Source organism: Ovis aries, chromosome 12 (assembly GCF_016772045.2).
Source record: "Ovis aries strain OAR_USU_Benz2616 breed Rambouillet chromosome 12, ARS-UI_Ramb_v3.0, whole genome shotgun sequence".
Lineage (NCBI taxonomy): Eukaryota > Metazoa > Chordata > Mammalia > Artiodactyla > Bovidae > Ovis > Ovis aries.
This window is the reverse complement of record NC_056065.1, coordinates 46706688-46731140: the sequence shown is the minus strand read 5'-3', so window position 1 is coordinate 46731140 and position 24453 is coordinate 46706688. Positions and strand designations below refer to the sequence as shown.

Genomic DNA, 24453 nt, shown 5'->3' with positions numbered 1-24453 from the left:
ATTTCCCCTAACATCCTTCCCATACCTGTGTGGTCTGTAGTGGTTATCCTTTCTTCCGGGCCTATTATTAGTCATTTATGTTCTCTCTTTACTTGTTAGAGGCTTGTCAAAGAGTCAGTTTTTTATTCACTGGCTTTCTCTAGTTTTTCCTCTATTGTTTTCCTGTTTTCGGTTATACTGGTTTCTGCACTTATATTTATTATTGATTTTTATTTTACTTGCCTTAGGTTTATTTTCTGCTTCTTTTTCTAGTTTCTAAAAGTGGATGATCAGATTATTGATTTGAGACCTTCTTCTGTTCTTATATAAGTACTTAATGCTATAAATTCCCTGTAAATACACTTGAGCTGCAACCTACAAATTTTGATATGTCGTATTTTCACTTTTGTTCAGTTCAAAGTATCTTTTATATTTTCTTAAGGCTTCCTCTCTGACTTATGGATTATTTAGAAATGCATTAATGTTTAAGTGTTTATAGTTTTTTATGCTATCTTTGTTATTGGCTTCTAGTTTAATTCCATTGTGACCACAGAAAATACCTCGTGTAATTTAAATTCTTTTAAAATTACTAAAATTTGTTTTCTGATCCAGGCTATGGTCTTTCTTGGTAAATGTTCCATGTGCACTTGAAGAGAATATATCCTGCCATTATTGGGTGGACTGTTCTATGAAGGTCATTTAGATCCAGATGCTTCATAATATTGCTCAGTTCTATATACTGGTGATTTTCTATCAGTGTGCTTATAGTTTAATCTAAGAGGAATGCTGAAATCTCCAAATGCAACTGTGAATTTGTCTATTTCTTCTTTCCATTCTATTAGCTCTTTGCATTTTGAACCTCTGTGTTAGATACATACACTTTTGGGATTATATGTCTTTGCGGTGAATTGACTCTTTTATCACAGGTGACATCCCCCTTAATTCCTGGAAATTTCCTTTGCTCTGAAGTCTACTTTGCCTGGTATTAATATAGCTACTCAAGTTTTCTTTTGATTCATGTTTGCACACAATATTTTTCCATCCTTTTGCTTTTGAAGTGAGTTCTTGACAGACAGCACATAGTTCGACCTTGAGATTTTCATGTCACCTGAAAATTTCTGTCCTGAAGTTGGTGCGTTCAGACTATTTACACTTCATGTAATTATTGGTGGGTCTGGGTTCAGGACTGTCATTTTATTATGATTTGTTCCTTCTGTTTCTCATTCCTGTTTCCCTTTCCTGCCTTATTTTGAATTATTCCATTTTATCTATCTACTGGGTTTCTTACTATCTCTTGGTAGCTTATTTTTAGTGACTGCTCTAGGGTTTACAATGCAAATAATTTTTTTCACAATCTACTCAAAAATCTATATTTTATCACTTCAAGTGGAATGTAGAAACTTTATCACCTTACAGGTCTCTTTATAGTCCCCTTTATAGCTATCTTACCTATTATACCTACATACCTTAAAAACCCTAACAGACACGGTTATGATTTTTGCCTCAGCCATCAAACCCATTTTAAAGAACTCAAAAGAAGGAGAATAGTGTATTCCATCCATCATTTTTGTTGCTCTTTCTTCATTCCTGATGTACCAAGTTTCCATCTGGTATAATTTCTCTTCTGTCTGAAGAAATTCCTTTAGCAGTTCTCTTAGAGCATCTCTACCTGCCAATGAATTCTCTCAGTTTTAGTTCATCTGAGGATGTCTTTATTTCACCTTCATTCCTGCAGGACGGTTGCTGGAATAGAATTCTGAGTTCTGGGGTCTTTCTGTTAGTGCTTTTAACATGTTGTTGCATTTCCTTCTGCCTCCGTGGTTCCTGCAAGGAACCCACAATATTCAAACTGTTGTCTCTCTATAAATGCATCATTTTTCTACTGCTGTCTTCAAGACTTTGTCTTTTTCAGCAGCTTGATTGTGATGTGTCCGAGTGTGGATTTCTTTGCATTTATCTCTGGGTTTTGGACCTCTTCGATCTGTAAGCTTAAGTCTTTTGCCAAATCTGAGGAGTTTTCAGCCATCATTTCTTCAGACATTTTTTTCTGCACTGCACTCTTTCGCTCCTACTGGGACTCTGATGACATGGGTGTTAGCCTTTGTGGTCCTGCCCCACAGGTCCCTGAGGCTTCGTCCACTCTCCTCCAATCAACGTTCTGTGGTTCAAGTTGAATAAATTCCAGATTCATCTTCAAATTCATTGATCCTTCTGTCATACTCATTCTGCTATTGAGTTCACCCAGTGAGTACTTTATTTTGGCAATTTTATTTTTCAGTTCTAAACTCTCCATTTGCTTCTTCTTTATCTACCTCTTTGCTGCGACTTTCTATCTTTCCCTTTGCTGCAAAAGTGTTCGCTCTATTTATTGGATTTTTTTATAATGCCTGTTTTAAAGGCTTTGTCTGATAATTCCAACATTTGTGTCATCTCAGTATAACTGCTTGTTGAATGTCTTTCCCCTGCAAGTTGAGGTTTTCCTGCTTCTTTGTTTGTCATTAAGTATACACTGTATCATGGACATTCTGAATATCACTTTATAAGATTCTCTTTTAAATATCACATCATAAGAATCTCTTTTAAAGTTTATGGAGAATGTTGATATTTTTGCTGGGTCAGAAATCAACCCAGCTGGATTCAAGCCCCAGTTTCCAAGCAGCCTCCTGTGGTTGGTGGTTTCAACATCAGTCATATCCTCAAAGCCTGGGCAGGGCTCCTCAGTCCTCTCCTAGCCATGACGCATACAGGGGCAACTCTGGCCACAGTCCAGTTCTCAAAGTCTGCCATACGTTGTTAGAGTCAGATTCAGGCACATGAAGCTGGGGGTAAACTTAGCATTTCTTAAACAACTTTACAGGGGACTTTCCAAGATCCTCCCTCTCCAGATTCCCCTTGTTGTTGTTGTTGTTCAGTCATTAAGTCATGTTCAACTCTTTGCAACCCCATGGACTGCAGCACACCAGGCTTCCCCCTATTTCACTATCTCCCAGAGTCTGCTCAAATTCCTGTCCATTGAGTTGGTGGTGCTATCTAACCATCTCATCCTATGCCACTCCCTTCTCCTTTTGTCCTCAATGTTTCCCAGCATCAGGGTCTTCTCCAATGAGTTGGCTCTTCACATCAGGTGGCCAAAGTATTAGAGCTTCAGCTTCAGCATCAGTCCTTCCAATGAACATTCAAGTTGATTTCCTTTGGGATTGACTGGTTTGATCTCTTTGCAGTCCAAGGGACTCCAGATCCCACTAGTTCTTTTCAATTCTCAAGGGTTCCCCTTCCAATCCTCTGGTAAGACCCCACTGGGCTGCAAGCCTCTGGCAACAGTACCTGAATGCAAGGTCATGCAGTGCAAGGAAGTGGGAAGAAGGCAGAGTGTGGTTGCATTTTCAGTGCAAGAGTGTATAAAAGAGCTTATGTTCTCATCTATCATTATTATAAGTCAGTATATAATTTCTAAAATTGATAAACTAAGAAGTAGCAGTACAAACATATTATTTACAAAACAAGGTAAATACCAGATGTCACACCTAAGAATTTAAACTGGCTACCTCTGGAGATATTAACTTTTTTAAAGACAACTATTTGCTTGAGGGAAGAATACAGGAGCTGTTTAAGAAGGAAAACATAAACATAATATACTATTTACCTTCACAGTAAATAACACTGAAATAATCTTAATAACATAAACCCCAAAATTTACTTAGTAAAAAAATTATGGGATGTTTATAATATGTATCTTTTTTTAATTAATATCTGTCAGTCCTGCTCAACTGTAAATTCCACAGGATTAGAGAGTTTTCCTAGAGTAGATACAGGTGCTCAGTAAAAATTCACTGACTGAATGAATAAGAAACAGAATTGACTGGTGCCCAGGCAGAGACCAGGCTTACCTAGGACTCCACCCTTCTGATGTGGGAATGCACTGCTACACGAGATGAGAAACAGGAAGACGCAAAACAGCGCCTTTAGAAAGCAGGAGAATGAATAGAGTTTGTGATCAGTGGAAGTTTATTATTTTAGTTAATAATATTTGTTTACAGCAGTGGTCTTCAACTGGGGGCAATTCTGCCAGCAGAAGAACACATTCAGCCATGTCTATGAACATCTGGGCTCTCTGCACATGGACATCACCAGATGGTCAACACCGAAATCAGATTGATTATATTCTTTGCAGCCAAAGGTGGAGAAGCTCTATACAGTCAGCAAAAACAAGACTGGGAGCTGACTTCGGCTCAGATCATGAACTCCTTATTGCCAAATTCAGACTTAAATTGAATAAAGTAGGGAAAACCACTAGACCATTTAGGTATGACCTAAATCAAATCCCTTATGATTATACAGTGGAAGTGAGAAATAGATTTAAGGGCCTAGATCTGATAGATAGAGTGCCTGATGAACTATGAACTGAGGTTCGTGACATTGTACAGGAGACAAGAATCAAAACCATCCCCATGGAAAAGAAATGCAAAAAAGCAAAATGGCTGTCTCAGGAGGCCTTACAAATAGCTGTGAAAAGAAGAGAGGTGAAAAGCAAAGGAGAAAAGGAAAGATATAAGCATCTGAATGCAGAGTTCCAAAGAATAGCAAGAAGAGATAAGAAAGCCTTCTTCAGCAATCAATGCAAAGAAATAGAGGAAAACAACAGAATGGGAAAGACTAGAGATCTCTTCAAGAAAATTAGAGACACCAAGGGAACATTTCATGCAAAGATGGGCTCGATAAAGGACAGAAATGGTATGGACCTCACAGAAGCAGAAGATATTAAAGAGAGGTGGCAAGAATACACAGAAGAACTGTACAAAAAAGATCTTCATGACCCAGATAATCACGATGGTGTGATCACTCACCTAGAGCCAGACATCATGGAATGTGAAGTCAAGTGGGCCTTGCAAAGCATCACTATGAACAAAGCTAGTGGAGGTGATGGAATTCCAGTTGAGCTATTTCAAATCCTGAAAGATGATGCTGTGAAAATGCTGCACTCAATATGCCAGCAAATTTGGAAAAACTCAGCAGTGGCCACAGGACTGGAAAAGGTCAGTTTTCATTCCAATCCCAAAGAAAGACAATGCCAAAGAATGCTCAAACGACCACACAATTGCACTCACCTCACACACTAGTAAAGTAATGCTCAAAATTCTCCAAGCCAGGCTTCAGCAATATGTGAACCGTGAACTTCCAGATGTTCAAGCTGGTTTTAGAAAAGGCAGAGGAACCAGAGATCAAATTGCCAACATCCGCTGGATCATCGAAAAAGCAAGAGAGTTCCAGAAAAACATCTATTTCTGCTTTATTGACTATGCCAAAGCCTTTGACTGTGTGGATCACAATAAACTGTGGAAAATTCTGAAAGGGATGGGAATATCACCTGACCTGCCTCTTGAGAAATCTGTATGCAGGTCAGGAAGCAACAGTTAGAACTGGACATGGAACAACAGACTGGTTCCAAATAGGAAAAGGAGTACATCAAGGCTGTATATTGTCACCCTGCTTATTTAACTTCTATGCAGAGTACATCATGAGAAACGCTGGGCTGGAAGAAGCACAAGCTGGAATCAAGATTGCCGGGAGAAATATCCATAACCTCAGATATGCAGATGACACCACCCTTATGGCAGAAAGTGAAGAGGAACTAAAAGCCTCTTGATGAAAGTGAAGAGGAGAGTGAAAAAGTTGGCTTAAAGCTCAACATTCAGAAAACGAAGATCATGGCATCTGGTCCCATCACTTCATGGGAAATAGATGGGGAAACAGTGGAAACAGTGTCAGACTTTATTTTTGGGGGCTCCAAAATTACAGCAGATGGTGACTGCAGCCATGAAATTAAAAGATGCTTACTCCTTGGAAGAAAAGTTATGACCAACCTAGATAGCATATTCAAAAGCAGAGACATTACTTTGCCAACAAAGTTCTGTCTAGTCAAGGCTATGGTTTTTCCAGTGGTCATGTATGGATGTCAGAGTTGGACTGTGAAGAAAGCTGAGTGCCGAAGAATTGATGCTTTTGAACTGTGGTGTTAAGAAGGCTCTTGAGAGACCCTTGGACTGCAAGGAGATCCAACCAGTCCATTCTAAAGATCAGTCCTGGGTGTTCACTGGAAGGAATGATGCTAAAGCTGAAACTCCAGTACTTTGGACACCTCATGCGAAGAGTTGACTCATGGGAAAAGACTCTGAGCTGGGAGAGATTGGGGGCAGGAGGAAAAGCAGATGACAGAGGATGAGATGGCCGGATGGCATCACGGATTCAATGGACATGAGTTTGAGTGATCTCCAGGAGTTGATGATGGACAGGGAGGCCTGGCGTGCTGCAATTCACGGGGTCGCAAAGAGCTGGACACGACTGAGCATCTGAACTGAACTGAACTGGGGTGGGGGTGCACTACTGCCTCTAGTGGGTGGAGGCCAGCAATGCAGTTGGACATCCTCCAGGGCAGTGCCTGGGACAGATCCACAGCAAAGAACAGTCTGGCCCCAAATGCTGACAGTGCTGAGTGGAGAAACCCTGATTAGAAGTGATATTCCTCATGGAAGGTGATGGTATTTGATACATTTGTGACCTTGAGATAGTCCAACCTTCACAACACTTATGTTCCAATATAGTTTACACACTTAAAAAGCAAAGGAAATGTAGTGGACATGAGAAGGCTAAAAGTAAACAGAATAAGGATTTATTCACATAGGTACATACACAGCAAAAGAGAATGAGAATATGGCAGTAGCTTCAGGATTTCTAATGGCAAGTTTATAATAAGGGCTGAAACCAGACCATGTGGGAATGCAGCAAAATGTAGTCCTGTAATGAGGGACATTCCTTATAATAAGAGAAGCTGCATGATCAGCTGCTCGCTGATTCAGGTCCCCAAGGCATAATCCACATCATAAATAATAACAGTGAATATGATGCTTGTCACTGGAGTCAGCACACAAATGACATACCGAAATAACAGGTATGGTCCTTTACCCAGGAAAAATGAGCCAATTGAGTCCTAGAAGGCTCCCATTTGATCTGCTGAGACAGGACAGGCGTATTTCAGGAATGTCAGCAGAAGAATAAAACACACACCCAGGCAGAAACCCTGCCATGACCCATTAGTGTCAGAAGGACCCAGACGTCAGCCAGAGCAGGGATGTCACCCAGCATCTGTGTCCCGGGGTCCCTGCTCCCTACCCTGCAGGACTGCCAACAGGCCAGGGGAGCCCACGGGGTGAGACCCACACACAAACATGCTTCCACGGGCCCTGCCCCACTTCTGTTTACTTTCTACAGTGGGGATCAGAGAAAGTTTCATTTCAAAATGGATTTATATAAGTTCTGCTGTGGTCACTCCCCTCTGGACACAGCTAGAGAGAGTCGAGGTTGAGTGAGCATAAGTGATGAGCCACAAAGACCAGCCAGGGGGAAGCCAAGTGCCCAGCTCCCACTCCAGCCTTGTGCACACGAGACTCAGCCTCCAGTGTGCAAACATTTCAAGAGGGCTTGTTTATAAGAGAACCCTCCTCTACTGCTGGTGGGAATGAAAGCTGATGGAGCCACTGTGGAAAATAGTACAGAGGTGCCTCAGACAGCTGAAAACAGAATTACTATATGATCCAGCACTTCCACTCCTGGGCAAACATATGGAGAAAACTGTAATTCAAAAAGATACATGTATCCCTATGTTCATAGCAGCACTATTCACAATAGCCCGGACACAGAAACCTAAATGTCCAGCCACAGAGGTGTGGATAAAGACGACGAGGCACATATACACAGCGGAACAGTACTCAGGCTTGAAAAAGAATGAAATAACGCCATCTGCTACCCCATGGCTGCAACTAGAGATGATCATACTAAGTGAAGGAAGCCAGAAAGAGTAAGACTAATGCCATATGATATCGCTTATACATGGAATCCAAACTATGACACAAATGAGCTTGTCTATGAAACAGAATCACAAAACAGAGAACAGACTTGTGATTGGTGGGGGATGGGCGGAGGAAAGGACTGGGAATTTAGGGTTAGCAGATGCGACTGATACATATAAAATGGATAAACAAGGTCCTACTGAGTAGCACAGGGAACTATATTCAGTGCTGCTGCTGTTGCTAAGTCACTTCAGTCATGTTCGACTCTGTGCCACCCCATAGACGGCAGCCCACCAGGCTCCCTGGGATTCTCCCGGCAAGAACACTGGAGTGGGTTGCCATTTCCTTCTCCAATGCATGAAAGTGAAAAGTGAAAGCGAAGTTGCTCAGCCATGTCTGACTCCTAGCGATCCCATGGACTGCAGCCTACCAGGCTCCTCCAGCCATGGGATTTTCCAGGCAAAAGTACTGGAGTGGGGTGCCATTGCCTTCTCCTACTATATTCAATATTCTGTGATAAACCATAGTGGAAAAGAATGTGCAAAACAATGTATATATATGTGTAACCAAGTCACTTTGCTGTATGGCAGTAATTAATACAACACTGTAATTAAACTATATTTCAATAAAAAATAATTTTTTAAAAAAAGAGGGCATTTTAAAAAGCACAGAAGTGGATCTCGTGGCGTTCTGTGTAAAAATAAGAGGCACAGGCCACCTTGAGAAATGGATACATAAGCAGGGGGACAATAAGACCCCAGAAAAAACACCACCTTCAGGGAGGTCAAAGTGAAAGTGAAGTAGCTCAGTCATGTCCAACTCTTTGCGACCCGTGGACTGTAGCCCACCAGGCTCCTCTGTCCATGGGATTCTCTGAGCAAGAATACTGGAATGGATTGCCATTTCCTTCTCCAGGGGATCTTCCTGACCCAGGGATCGAACCCAGGTCTCCAGCATTGCAGGCAGATGCTTTAACCTCTGAGCCACCAGGGAAGCCCACAAAACTGATTATAATTCAGCAGTCACACTTATATTTTTTCTTTTTTTAATTTTTTTTCTTTATCTTGCCATCATTTTTTAGTCATTTTTTTAAATTTGTTTTTAGTCAAAGATAACTGCTTTACAATACTGTGTTGTTTTCTGCCATACATACAATCAGCTATAGGTATACATATGTCCCCTCTCTCTTGAACCCCTTCTCCCACCTCCCATTCCATCCCACCCCTCTAGGTTGTCACAGAGCACCAGGTTTGAGCTCCCTGTGTCCTACAGCAAATTGCCACTGGCTACCTATTTTGCATATGGTAATATGTGTTTCTGATTATGACTCAGCAATCATACTTATTTTTTTAAGGGCATTTCTGTGACCTGAAAAAATACTGCTCGTGAAACATCGACAAACGTTATTTGTCAGCTCTGCTGTTGAAAATGCATGAACTTGCTAGAAGCATGTAGAAAGCAATCACACTTACGGGGTCTCTAACATTTACCTCTTCGGAGCTCATGCTGGCTGGGGGTACCTTATAGACCAGACAGTGCGAAGGGTTGGACTGGATGCCACCCTGGAGAGGTAACATCACCCGCCCGGAGCCGGCTTCCAGCGAGGGGTTCCAGACAGCCCAGCGAACCATGTGCATACATGCCAGGCTGGACAAGGAGGTGAGTGAAGCTGCCTGGAATGGAAGCAAAGCATATGGGTCATAGGTTGTCACCAAACCCACATGGGTGGGGGAATCAACAGTGCTTTCCCGGGAAAATCTCGCCACAGGGCAGCTCAGCAAGGCAGGGGGTCATCACGAAAAGAAGGCCCACCACAGAGGAGGATGTGGCACCACACCGGGGGCTCAGAGTGGGCAGGGAAGCCAGCCTCTGATTCTGAGACCCTCCCCACCCCCGCCCCAGTGTAACCAGGACCCTCCTGAAGACCGACACTGCCTTTACGATTCCTCCTCTTTCGTAAGATCTTTATACAGGTTTCCTTTTCTTCCTTTTTAGGAATATAGTTTCTTTACAATGTCTTGTTAGTTTCTGCTGTACAACAAAGTGAACCAGCCACATGTATACATGTATCCCTTCCCTCTAGAGCCTCCCTCCCCTCGCCCCATCCCACACCTCGAGATCATCACAGAGCTCACACTGGGCTGAGCTCCCTGTGCTCTACAGCAAGTCCCCACCAGCTGTGCATTTCACACATGGTGGCGTCTCTATGTCAATGCCACTCTCCTGGTTTGCCCCAGCCTCCCTCTCCCAGCCCGTGTCCACAGGACCACTCTCTAGTCTGTGTCTCTATTTCTGCTTTGCAAATAGGTTCATCTGAACCCTTTTTCTAGATTCCACATATATGCATTAATATACAATATTTGTTTTTCTTTCTGACTTACTGCACTCTGTATGACAGACTCTAGGTCCATCCACGTCTCTACAAATGACCTAATTTCATTCCTTTTACTGACTGAGTAATATTCCATTGTATACATGTACCACATCTTCTGCAGGTTTTCAAACACTCTGCACTTCAACATCCACCCAGATCCATGAATAAAACACCAGGAATGGCACTTTGTGTTAGTAATGAGACACCTCATAAAATAATGAAGAATATACATGCACGTTCCATTTAGGGTTTTAGCACACACTTTCTCCAGCCAAGTTTCAGCTCTTCATTGTATGTTCTATGTATGTAACTTATATCTAACTAGGAAATTACCCAGGCCAAATGTTTCATGCTGTACCTTCTTTCACTGTCTCTATCACTGGCAAGATGAAAGGGAGGACAATGCTAGGACGCCCCTCCCCAGAATCAGCCTCCACCTTCAGACAAAGCCATTTTCACAAATATGGTTTCAAGGCTTGAGTCAGTGGTATTTTAAAGAAACCACTTTCGTCCATTATTCAAAAGGAAACAAGAATAAAGTGGAACTCGGAGTGGGTCCTGGTCAGGTCCTGACCTTCCTGCTCAGCTGGGCAACAAGACTCATGATCTACCCACTTACGGCAGCTCCAGAGACACTGGCTCATTCCCTGGCAGAAGACATATCAGTATCCCCAGGAAGGCCATTTCCCGACCAGAAGCCACTGGGCACATGACAACAGCGGGTAAGATGGGAGCCCGGGAACAGTGCTTTCCACCCCAAGAGCCCAGTAGCATCAACCAAAGTCAGACTGAGAGCCCAGACTCGGGGCAGCAGCCACACCCACCTCCACCCCAGATTCCCAGCCTCCCTGGGGATGTCGGGGAGAAGCCACCTGAAGGCAGCAGGTGTGAAATGGAACATGGTCGTGAGAAGGCTGGGGCCTGGACCTGGGACCTGAGACCCTTGGCTGCAGCGCTTGCATCTGGACACACCTCTCCTCCAGCAACGAAATGCAAAGAAACTACAAGGGACTAAAAAACAGCTAAATGCCTGCGCAGTTGGAGCCAATTATAGACAAGATACAAAAAGACCAAAAACCCAACTGCCACTTGCAAAACGCCAGGAGCAAAAACAGGGTACTACTCACGCCCCTTGCACACACCACCACCAAGGGGTGAGCAAACCACCTAAGCCACTCCTCCAGCCTGACCCCTAGACCTGCTCTGATCCTCACCCCATAAAATGAACCAGCTCACCCAGTCCTTGGGGAACAAGCAAGAGAAATTGTTGCTTGTTCTCACTCCCCTGCAACCAGCCAAAACCACAATAAAGCTTTGCCTGGATTTCCTGTCTGGTCTCTGATCAATTTCTATTGATCAGGGAAGGCCAAGAACCCTGATCAGTACCAAACTCAGCGTCTTCCTCCCGAACTCAGCATCTTCCTCCACACCCATGGGCACTGGAGACCAAAGGACTGGACGGTTCCTTACCAACAGCCCTCCATCCCTCTTGACCACCAACCACATGAGCTAACCCAGCAGCCCTCCAACTCAGGCCGTGGTCACAGGGAAGCAGACAGCCTGCAAGGAGGGGGTCTCAGACTCTCAAAAGGAGTGGAAGCCAAGACTTGTCTGCAATGGTCCCCAGGAAAGGGGAGGGTCCCCAAGGAAAGGCGATGCCAATGGGAATCCTTTGACCTGAGTTGTGTCTGGGACCACGGAGCCCGGGAAGGCTCTAGCAGTGTGCCCTGGGCTCCCAACAGACCCTGGATGATTGACTGGACACAAGTGAGTCGTGTGTCACTGTCACAGCCAGGACTTGAGTGCACTCAGGTTCAAGGCAGATCGCACATACACACACAAGGACTCTGGCTGGAATCCAACACAGATGAATTGACGGTCAACTGCGTGAGACCTCAGCAGAGGGTATGTGCACACAATACGGAACAGGAAGCGCTGGGACTTCCCTGGCGGTTCAGAGGTTGAAAGTCCACACTTCCACTGCCAGGGGTGTGAATTCGATCCCTGGTTGGGGAACTAAGCAGTGGGGCGGAGAGAACAGGAAGTTCAAGTTTCATCCAAGTCGGTCTTTCCAGACTGCTCCAGATGACAGCCCATCCCATCACATCCTTTGTATCCATGTGGGGAACATCCAGAATCAGTGTCTGCCTGTGAATTAACCTCTCTTTCCTGAGGCCCCCTTGTAACTGGACCTCAAACCACCCACTTCAGCCTCTTCTGATTCTTTACTGGAGCCAAACTCATTTCAGACCATGGGTTAGGATTCTGCCGTGTTCTGCATAGTCACAGGGCCGAGCAGGGGTTTGGGTCAATTCAGTGAGCAAAAACCCACATCCTGGAAACACAAGCCAAGAACCAACCAAGTAAGAATCCTAAGCGTGAGTCTGTGTGCCGAACTTCCAGTGTCAAATATGCACTTCTGGTGTCTGTCAAATATACAGAGGGCCCCTGCCCTTCCTATCCCTCAGCCGGGTGACAGAATAAAACGGCCCTGAGCAACCACAGTGTTATCAGCAAAAAGCTGCTAAAAAAATCCACTGCTTTTTAAAAAATAAACAATACGGGCTTCCCTGGTGGTCTAGTGGCTAAGATGCCACGCTACCAACGCAGGGGGGCCCAGGTTCAATCCCTCGTCAGGGACCTAGGTCCCACCTGCCACAACTAACGTCCTGCAGGCTGCAAAGAAAACAGATAACCCCATGTACTGCAACTTAGAACTGGTGCAGCCAAATAGATAAATAAAGGAGAAAAAGTTTAACAGCCGAATTAAGGAATACCATCACAATATATTAAAAATAAAAATATTAAATGTATTCCCGAAACTGGCCAGAGGAAAAATCTATAAGGACTCAGTGATACCTATACTACTTTTGTAAATAGCCATCTCCCCCAAATTCATAAGTTTACTACAGGATCAAAGTTAAAATAAAACTCATGCCCCCGGTTTCATGCTATTTGTGCCAGTCCCTTCTGGCTTAACCTCTCAAAAGCAGCAACCGATCCCCAGCTTCCTAGTTTCATGCTTTCTGTTGATTTTCTTGTCCTTGGTCTGTACAGTGTTTCTCTGTGTGAAGCAGATGTCAGATAAACAAATAGCCACTTACCACACTTTGTTTCAACATCTCTAACAAGAAGGGAGAGTCAGTGAGTTATGGCTCACTCTGTCAGTGAGACAACGGCTTGGTGGCAATCCACTGACCCTTTATTAGTCTGTACTCTCTCCCAACAGGCCAAGGTGATGCCTGAAAACGAGACCCTCCCTAAGCCCACACTCCCAACTCCCACCCCCAGCTCAAGGACAAGGCCAGGTGCAGCCAAGCAGGTGGGCAGGGCAAGAGTGGTATTTCATCCGTCAACGTGACAAACCTCCTCCTGTCTGTGAATCTAGTGGGTGAGATCAGATCTGTCACTTTAAAGTATCTCATTCTGTCAAAGTGGGTTTGATTTCATGCAAATTATAAACACACACACACACACACACACACACACACATTGAATTGTTCCCATTCACATTTTCAGTTACAGTAGAAGACAACACACAAAAGGCCAAAGGAATACACTTGGATCACCAGTCAGGTTTGCCATGGAACAGAAGTGCATGCTGACATTGACCAGGCATGGGGCACACAGAACACGGACATTTGACCCCTGGAGATGCTGCAACTCAAGGTCCCCGAAACAGACTGAACGGTGGCTCCCAAAAGGCATGTCCGCTCCCCAACCCCTGGACTCTGTGACTGTGACCTTATTCAGAGAAAAGGTCCACGCAGAGGTAACTGAGTACCATGAGATGATGAGACCTAATGATCCAGGGAGGCCCTAAACCCAGTAACAGGTGTTTGTACAAGAGCAGGACAGAGAGAGACCTGAGACAGAAAAACAGAGGGAGACGCACAGATGGAAGGTCATGTGAAGACAGAAGCAGGGGCTGGAGCGATGCAGTCGAAGCCCAGGAATGAAACCTAGGAGAGGCAGGAAGGATGGTCCCTGGAGCCTTTGGAGGGAGCAAGCCCCTCCCGACGCCTCGATTTTGGCCAAATGGAATCAATTCTGGATCCAGGACTGTGAGAGAATAGATGTCTGCTATTTTAAGCCATGTCGTTCGGGGCAGTCTGTTCCGGCCACACCAGGAGACTGAGGGAGGGGCTCCTCTTGGCCTCTGTCCCCAGACCAGGTCAGAACTCCCCTCGAGGCAGGTAAACATTTCTGGATGTTTCACAAGGTTGACTTTTGTCTAGATCTTCAGCGAGAACTTTCTCCTCCTGGCGGGGCCTCGTGTCACCTGCTGAGCCCCCTCCATGCCAGCTCTGGGTACCACAGTCCAAAGCCCAGAAACACATTGCAGAGGTGATGGGGCACCCATGGGTGGGGGTTCCCCTGGCCTAAGGCCACCTCCAGAGACAGAATTGACCCCTCTCAATGCGGGCGGCCACACCAGGGCCCCTGGTGAACACAAACAAGAAAAGCAAACTGCGATGTCAGAAGGTGTCCAAACATCCCCAACAGCAGGCCCATTGCAGGATGGGAGGCGGGGGATAAGAGAGCTGAAAGACAGAGAGAGATTTAGGAACCTTGGGACAGATAGAGGAGCTGGGCAGAAGGCAGCCCAGCCCAGGTGGGCACAGGCCCCTTCTGAGGTGTCCACCACATGCCCACGTGACCCTCCACACAGCTCACAAATGCCAACCACAGAGGGGTTGCAGCCGCCCACAGAGGGTGGGCCCAGGCCTGACCCCAGCAGCACAGACCAAGATGCTTCCAGCCACATGGAAGCCAGGCTGGCCCACATGGGCAGCTGGCAACTCTGGAGTCTCAGGGCTGGGCCACAGGCAACACCTAAGGTTAAGGTGACTGTTTCCATGTCCTCCTTATGGCACCCTGGGTGCCTGACCACTGAGAACTTCACAAGGCCTGAAAGCCTGAAACCCATCCAAGGGGCAGAGTTAGAAAAGAAACGGGCACTTAGGACCAGGGTCTCTGTCCTCCTTCCTGCCAAGGAGCACAAGGCCCCCAGGACCACCAGGCAAAGAGAAGGCTCACTGACCACATACCATCAGCCCAAAGTCATTCCTTCCAGAAATGGATTGATTATATGCCAAAACCTTTTTCAAACTAGACACATAGTGAACTCAGCAGCTGCTGCAGAATAATTTCCTCCCCACACATCCAGGCTGGAAAAGGAAACCTAAGGACGTGTAATTAGAGTCGTTTAATCTGCTCGTATACGACACAGTATACGCAGAGTCACTTAAAAGCACAGTAATCACTTGGCAGGCAATATTTTCATTTCCTTCTATGGAGTACAGTAATTACTTTTAAACATACACATGTGCAATGAAAAACAATGGGGTATGGTTTTAAGGAAGTTCTACAACCTAGAATTACTCTGCATGCTGGCTAAAGGACTCGTAACACTCTGGTCCTCTTTGGAAAAAAGAGTATCAACTCAACAAACCTTGAAAGGAGTAACAGGGAAACCATCATGAGTTGGGCTGGGAGTGGTGAGGTAGACAGGTGGGCAACCTCTTGCCCTTCACAGTCTGCAGCCCAGAGACCAGCATGTGGCTACCCCAGGGCCTTTGCATTTGCTTCTCCAGAGAACCCGTGCCTGGGTCTGCTTCCCTCCCCATATCTCCCACTGGGTCCTACAGAGCCAGTGACAATGGGGCTCAGGCTTGGCAACCTGGCATCCCTTCCCATGGGCATGGCCCCTCTACTCCACAGAGCTGTGACCTCAGTGCAGGGAACTCCACAGCCTGGGATGTAAGTGTAGCGGCTACCCCTGGGAATGAAAGCCAGTCCTAGTTTTTCTATGAAGGGCTCCTAGGGGTCTCAGGAGAAGGCCTGCACTGGGGGAAGAATTGAAGCTGCCCACAGCCTACAGCACTCCACCCCTAGAGCACCAAGAAATTCTGAGCACAGTGAGAGGGGAATGGACAACACAGAAACACTCAGGGCAGGCGTGGGGGACACAGAGGAGAGGGTTGAGGGGAGCAGCCCCGAGGTCAGCCAGGCAGAGGCTGTGCAGAGCACACAAGACCTGAAAGAAGTGGGCCACCTGGACTTAAGGCCAAAAGACAGCTTTATCACTGGGGCCAACTGGAAAAAGGACATGGGATCACTCTGCTTATTTCTTACAACTGCATGTGAATCTGTAATGACGTCAAAATAAAGTGTAATTTAAAACACAGTGAGGGGGACTTCCCCCATGGTCCAGTGGCTAAGACTCTGCACTCCCAGCACAAGGAGGCCCAGGTTCCATCCCTGGTCAGGGAACTAGGTCCCACATGTCACAGCTAAAAATCCCACATTTGCAACTAGGACTTGGTATAGTCAAATAAATGAATATTTAAAAAAATAAAAAACAGTACTGTTTAATGACTGTACACAAAAAGAAAACCCGTGGTATTAAGTTAGAATACATGGGAGAGAAAATTCCACTTAAAACAGCAGCACAAAAATTAAACATCTGTGAATAAACTTAGTAAGAGCTATTCAAGCTGTTTAAAATCTACACTGTTAACCCATTTGGGGGCTTCCCAGGCCACGCTAATGATAAAGAATCTGCCTGCCAATGCACGAGACACAGGTTTGACCCCTGGGTTGGGAAGATCCCCTAGAGAAGGGAAAGGCTACCCACTCCAGTATTCGTGCCTGGGAAATCCTATGGACAGAGGAGCCTGGCAGGCTACAGTCCATGGGGCTGCAAAGAGTAAGACACAACTGGGCACAAACAATCCTATATTAAAGTCACCCCCAAAAGACACAAAAACAGAAGTGGACAAGCAGAAAGACTTCCCTTCTTCCCAGTTATGACATCACAACTTCCACAACATGTCGATTCTAAAAAATTCCAAAAAACATCAGTAAACTCTCTTTATGGAGCTGGACCTGTTGATACTGAGGTTCTCTGGGGAAAGCAAATGTGGGCAGAGCTACAGGAGCCGTGAAGGGGAGGGGCTGCAGGTTGCCACACCAGCGAGTGACCCAGCAGCCGCAGGGCCCCCACCACCACACTATACTCCCAGCACAGAACAGACAGAGCGGCCCCAGGCAGAGCAGTGGTCTAGGAGCAGGGGAGTGTGTGTGTGCTCAGTCCCTCAGTTGTGCCCGACTCTTTGCGACCCTACGGACTGTAGCCCGCCAGGCTCCTCTGTCCATGAGATTTTCCAGGCAAGAGTAATGGAGTGGGCAGCCATTTCCTCCTCCAAGTGTAAACAGAGATCTCATGTATGACTGAGAGAAGCTAAAATCACTGGGCACAAAGGACTTATAATAAGTAGCATCAACTTACTTGATGCTACAACTGGACAGCCACTGTACAAAGATGAAATTAGACCTATTCCTCACACCACAAAGGCGACCTAAACATAAAAATGGAAACCGCCTCTACTAGGAGAACACATGGATGAATTCTTCTACAGGAGCAGGGAAAGGCTTTTTCACTATGACTCAAAACCCAGATGCAAGAGAAGAAGAGACCAATACATTTAACTACATCAAAACATGTTTTAGCATTTACGTGATGTCATGGACTGAATGTCTGTGTTCCCCACAAAATCATACTGATGCTGAAGCTGAAGCTCCAGTACTTTGGCCACCTGATGCAAAGAGCTGACTCATTGGAAAAGACCCTGATGCTGGGAAAGGCTGATAGTGATAGTGAAGTCACTCACCCGTCGTGTCCGACTCTTTGCGACCCCATGAACTGTAGCCTACCAGGTTCTTCCACCCATAGGATTTTCCAGGCAAGAGTACTGGAGTGGGTTGCCATTTCCCTCTCCAAGGGATCTTCCTGACCCAGGGATCAAACCCGGGTCTCCCGCATTATAGGCAGATGCTTTACCGTCTGAGCCACCAGGGAAAGACTGAAGGCAAGAGTAAAAAAGGGCAGCAGAGAGTGGGATGGTTGGATGGCATCACCAATTTAATGGACATGAATCTGAGCAAACTTCGGGAGATAAGTGAAGGACAGAACAGCCTGGCGTGCTGCTGCAGTCCAGGGGGTCACCGAGTCAGACACGACTTATCAACTGAACAACAACACTGCTTTTGTTGACACTTGGAATGTCCACAGAGCTTTTTAAAATGAAAGAAAACGGAAAAAGGGATTTGCAGGCTGAATGCACCCGAAAACACACTCCATTATAGACTCTGAGGAGAAGCAGGAGCAAGCCGGCAGCGACCCGCCCCTCCAAGGCCGAGCCCTGACCTTGCCCAAGCCCCTGTGACCACGTTCCCTCTGGGGACACGCCTGGGGGAGGGAACGAGAGCCCAGGCCAGCAGCAGCAGGGCTGTCTTCTCCGCTACATCTAAGTTTGCTCTAAGTTTGGTCGTGACGGGAATGCCTGAGTCAGCGATCACCACTGGAATGCTAACCCCGTACTCGCTGCTTCACGCAGCAAGTAATTTGTGCAGAAAATCATTTCAGACGCCAGAACATTTCCTCTCCAGATTACACTGAAGAAAGTACACTTGATGACAGTAAAATGGAATCCAATATTCCATGTTAAGATAAACCTCCACATCAAAAAGAATTGATGAGCTATTACAAGCCACGTTCTAAGAGCTCCACGATGCAACAACGCGTGGCAGACCCACCTGCCAGCCAGTGAGCATTTCAATGAAGAGTTAAAAAATAATAATAATCAAGTGTCAGGTAAGTCATATCAGTTTCAGCACGTGAACTTTATAATAGCAAGTGGATCATAATTAATATTCTCGAGGGGACACGATCTACATGTAAATGAGTGGCGAGCGACATGGAGCCCCCCATGGAGGCACCAGGCCTGCTGCTCCTCCAGGGGTTCCGTCTGCATCAGCCCCAGCCCATGCGTAAGACAGCAGGGGTACCCTGCCCCTCCCCAGGGTGGGGAAGTCCCTGAAGCCCCTACCTCCTGCTGTAGTCCCACACAAAGACCATTCTGCCCACCCCATGCAGACAAGCTTATCTGCACAGAATTGCATTTTGGCTGAAACTTCTGGAAACAAAGAAAGAAAAGCAGAGCTGGAAACAACAGCTTTGTGAGAACAACAGAGATCACTCGTCCGGCTGCCCTCAGAACACCTGCCTCTGGGTCAGCTCACCTGATACACAACAAGGAACAGACATCAGAGGGGACCAGGAACTAATATGGCAGCTGTGCCGACACCCCATTCTCCTTCCGAAGGCCCCCCAGAATCACCCTCTGTCCCCTGTCTTTCCATCAGCTGCGCAGTGACGCAGGCAGACTGACCACCACAGAAGGCATCTTGTGGCCTTTTTTTATTCTTAATTTGCTTGTTAAATGATCTTTTCTTTTTCAGTAGGGCTATCACACATTTCCCTGGTGGCTCACATGGTAAAGAATCTGCCTGCAATGCAGGACAGCCGAGTTCAATCCCTGGGTCAAGGAGATACCCTGGAGAAGGGAACGGCTACCCACTCCAGTATTCTTGCCTGGAGAATCCCAAGGACAGAGGAGCCTTATGGGCTGCAGTCCATGGCGTCGCAAAAAGTTGGACACAACTGAGCGACTAACACTACTACCACTACCATATGACCCTGCAATCCCACTCTTGGGCATATACCCGGAGAAAAACTTAGTCCAAAAGGACATACACAAACACCAGTGTTCTTTGAGGGACTATTTACGATAGCCAAGACAAGGAAGCAGCATAAATGTCCACTGACGGAGGAATGGATAAAGAAGATGTGGTGCACATATACAACGGAATACTACTCAGCCATAAAAAGAATGAAATAATACCACTAGTAGCCACATGGATGGACCTAGAGATGGTCACACCAGAGTGAAAAGTAAGTTAGAGAAGGGGAAGATATGACATCCCCTATATGTGGAATCTAAAAAGAAATGATACAAATGAGCTTAATTACAAAACAGAGACAGACTCACAGGCTTAGAGGATGAACTTACGGTTGCCAGAGGGGAAGAATGGAGGAAAGAGTTAGGGAGTTTGGGATCGACATGTCCACACTGCTATATTTAAAATGGAAAGCCAACAAGGACCTACTGGATAGCACAGGGAACTTTGCTCAGTGTCACGTGGCAGCCTGGATGGAGGGGAGTTTGGGGGAGAATGGATACATGTATGTGTACGGTTGAGTCCCTTCAATGTCCAACTGGAACTATCACAACATTGTTAATCAACTGTACTCCAATATCAAAGTTTGAAAAAATTTTTTAAATAAATAAATAATGATATTTGCTTCTTCAAACAAAAACCTGAATCTTAAGAATAGCATGGTTTGGATTTTCCCAAAAATCTGTATCAGTGATGTAAATGATGTCTCTTTGTTACCTTTTCTCCAACTGAATCCTATAAATTCTTGCTCTTGGTTCTGAGACAGGCACATACAAGGTCCACTCAAAGGAAATATCCATCTCTTGTGCAGATTCAAGCTTTACTACCCTTCATATCATTTGAAAAATGTACTAAAATGGCCTCATTTTTCAAAATAATTATTGATTTAATAATTAGAATTAATGCTATCGTGAAGCCTGCTGCCTTCTGAACTATTCACACCATCTGCCAGCAGAACATACTGTTTCCATAAAGAAGGAAATGATCAGAACAGAGCTATCACCAGAAAGAACTGATTTCTAATCATGTTCCATGCTTGTTATCCACACCGTTAATAATAATTATACTGCTTTTAACCAAAAGAATATTAATGGTGACTATGCTTATCCTCCGTGCATGGAGCCCATCACTAGGTGGGAACCCAGTGGTTCTTACGTTGCCATCCGCCCCCGAGGGGTTGTTAAACACGTACTCCAGCTGGAAGACAATGGCGAACGCAGGGTGACGGACCATCTCAGGGAGTCGGAGCCGGCTTCTCAGGACCAGAGCCTGGTTTCCAGAGCTGGGCGGATCACATAGAGAAGGGGTGAGTCAGGCGGTGGCTCCCGCTGCCCAGCACCCAGCACCCCTCATCAGCTCGGGCCCTGGGGCCCCTGGTGTTGCTGCTGCATGGGTCCCCCTGAGCAGTGTCCCTGTGCTCTTCTGGGCGTTTGGCCAGAAGGTAATGTCCCAAACCAGAGCGTTTTTCAGGTGCCGCAATCAACACTTAGCCAAACTGCCAGCACTGGGGATGGGAGGACAGAGGGTCTCTGCCGGCTTCTACCCAGCCTCACGTGTGGCACCCCTGGGGGATGTCTCTGATGGTGATCTGAGGAGCCCGGGCTGAACCTAGCAGCAGAACTTCCTGCCCTCTGGTTCCCCGTCACGTGAGGGTCACAGGACACTTCTGGAGGGAAGCATGTGAGGGCTCCACAGCTGGAAGCATCTGTAACACTAACCCCAAAACCATCAAGGCAGAAAAACAAGATCTTTCCGACCACAGGATGCTGAGGTCTGCTGTGGACCAGATGATGGAGCAGGAGGAAACAGCAGCACCGGGGAAGAACTCAGGTGGGAGAGTGCATCCCTCATGATGGCCTTTCACTTTGATCCCTGGTTGGGTGCCCACCCCTAATGCCCAACTCCACAGAGGGCTGGACCTGGGGCCCAGGGGAGATACCTGGCCTTGGAAGAGGAGCCAACCTTCCGGCTGAAGCTGGCAGAGCGTGTCAAGGCCACCTCCAGCTCGGGCACCAGCACAAGGACCTGTGGCCGCTGCACAAAGCCCAACCCATTGTGCACGCCCACACACAGACGCCGCTCCAGGATCTCCAGGGCGCCGACATCCAGCGGGCTGCCAGCCTAGGAACAGCAAAGAATGAGGCCGGCGCAGAGCAGGGGCAGGAGCTCACCAGAAAAGCCCCCAGCGGAGAGGTCGACAGGGAGACAAAGCTAGAGGTGTCAGACATTCCAGACCAGATAGAGCTTAGTGAAAATATGATAGAGTGTTAGCCACTCAGTCATGTCCAACTCTTCACAATCCCATGGACTGCAGCCCGGCAGGCTCCTCTGTCCATGGGATTTCCCAGGCAAGAATACTGAAGTGGGTTGCCATTCCTTTCTCCAGGGGATCTTCCCAATCCAGGGATCAAACCTGGGTCACCTGCATTGCAGGTGGATTCTTTGCCATCTGAGCCACCAGGGAAGCCCGCCCAAGGAGCTTAGTTAAGTACCATCCGATCAGGGTGGGTTGGCCTTAGGACACTTTCTTGGTCCTTTGGGGGTTCCTCAAATAGCATCACCTCATAGAGGAATCGCCCCCTAGATTCTCAAATCAGCTAATTCTCACTTTCCAAGGCTGAGCTATGATTCTCAAGATGCAGCAAACTAGCAACAAGGTGACCCGGCTCCTCCAACAGAATCTGGAGCTCTGGGGTGTAGGGGCCCCCAAAGTCAAGGGCAGGCAATGATGCAACGACGGAGGTGCCTAGAGGCTGAACACAGAGAGTGTCAACACCTCTGTCCTCCCCCGACTCAGACACCTGAGACTTGGGGTGGATGGGGGCAGCAGTAATCATAATCCAATAAAAATGGAATCTGCCCCAAAGTGATCTCTGGATATTAAAGTGTTTCATCTTAACAAAAAAATGTACAGGCATGCTAACAAATGGGCAAGGATATTCTTCCAGGCTATTATTGTTTATTAAATTATGTGATTGGTGCAAAATGATCCCTGAATTTTTGAGTTTTCTTCATTGCTCATTAATCTTGCTGAACTGACCCAAATACAGCCCATTAGACTTTGAGTAATGAGAATAAAACAGGGACAGAAACAGTATCTTCTGACTGAATGGGAACAAAAATACAAAGAGAGTAGAAATATGTAATAAAGTGATCTTCATGGAAACATATAAAATTCAACAATGATACCCTTAAACATCTCAGTAGTCACAGACAATCTACTCTGAGCAACAGGAAAACAGCAGGAACTACACCAAGAAAATGTTTGCCGTTGTTTCAACTCTCTGCTTTGCATTTCTGTTTCTTGTGGGACTATGTTACATGGAGCTACAGTTTCAAGAATGGGTTGTTGTTCAGTCGCTAAGTCATGTCTGACTCTTTGTGACCCCGTGGACTACAGCATTCCAGGCTTCCCTGCCCTTCACCATCTCCTGGCATTTGCTTAAACTCATGTCCATTGAGCTGGTGATGCCATCCAACCATCTCATCTTCTGTAGCCCTCTTCTTCTCCTGCCTTCAATCTTTCCCAGCATCAGGGTCTTTTCCAATGAATCGGCTCTTCACATCAGGTGGCCAAAATATTGGAGTAGAATGGGTAGAGAGCAGAAAAAAAAAAAGAGCCCATCTTTTAAAAAATTCCACCTTATTCATGCATGAACACATATTTGTGTGTGCATGCAATTAATCATTTGCAAGCTTCATAGTTTGCTAACTTCAGGATGGGTGCCAGGTGACTGAATCATTCATCCTCACAAATAACAACTCAATGGACATGAATCTGAGCAAACTCCAGGAGGTGCTGAGGACAGGGGAGCCTAGCATGCTGCAGTCCATGGGGTCGCAGAGTCAGACACAACTTAGTGGCTAAACAACACGCCAACTGTTGGGGCACATCAGGTGCAGTGTTGTGCAGTGTCCTCCTGGTGCAAATACTCCAGACAGGGACTGCGAGTCCCCCAGTTAACAGGCAAGGGTACCAGGTCCTCTCCATGGCCAAGCACCCAGAGAAACAAAGCAGGCTGATGCCCCAGAGAGCTCTCTGGGCAGTGGGATGGGGGCGCTGCCCGCAGCTCTGGCAGGGCGGCTGGGCAGGACAGCAGATCGAAGACTGAAGCCTGAGAGGGATTGTGCCAAGGATCTAGATAAGGAATACATGGGAGAGTGGGCCATGTGTACATGGGCCCATGTAGGGACAAGGTGTCACGCAGGCAGGCAGACCTGGGCAGTGCCCAGGGGAAGTGCCCTTCTGGGGAAGTGCCCCTCCCAGAAAACCACTTCAGTGAGCCAAAGTGGTTGCAATTTATAGTCATCTCCTTGGAAATATCCTCATGTACTCTGAAAATGTCCCTTGTAAATGTAGACTAGTTTACAGGTTTCCCTAAGCTCATCTGTTGATTTAACTTACTTTTAAATGAGGACTGATTAAGATACATTAGGTCTTCCCTGGTGGCTCAGACAGTAGAGTCCACCTGCAATGCAGAAGACCCAGGTTCAACCCCTGAGTTGGGAAGATCCCCTGGAGGAGGGCATGGCAATTGACTCCAATATTCTGGCCTGAAGAATCCCATAGAAAGAGGAGCCTGGCGGGCTACAGTCCATGGGATTGCATGGAATTGTACAGGACTGAGCAACTAGCACACACATAAGATACATTAATGTGTGTGTGTGTGT

General features: G+C 46.3%; 1 protein-coding gene across 4 annotated transcripts in view; it reads right to left on the bottom strand.

Moving 5' to 3' along the window:
- Positions 1 to 24453, bottom strand: part of NPHP4 (nephrocystin 4) — a 149125-nt gene that overhangs the window by 81153 nt on the left and 43519 nt on the right. For 3 of the 4 annotated variants that reach the window (XM_042257350.1, XM_042257351.1, XM_027975720.3), the window contains exons 9-11: positions 21722 to 21903; positions 20938 to 21064; positions 9314 to 9496 (exon numbers count right to left, since the gene is read on the bottom strand). In XM_042257350.1, the coding sequence (XP_042113284.1) occupies positions 9314 to 9496; positions 20938 to 21064; positions 21722 to 21903 (492 nt within the window). The remainder of the gene's footprint in view (positions 1 to 9313; positions 9497 to 20937; positions 21065 to 21721; positions 21904 to 24453) is intronic. The other variant, XM_042257352.1, reaches the window with a different exon arrangement.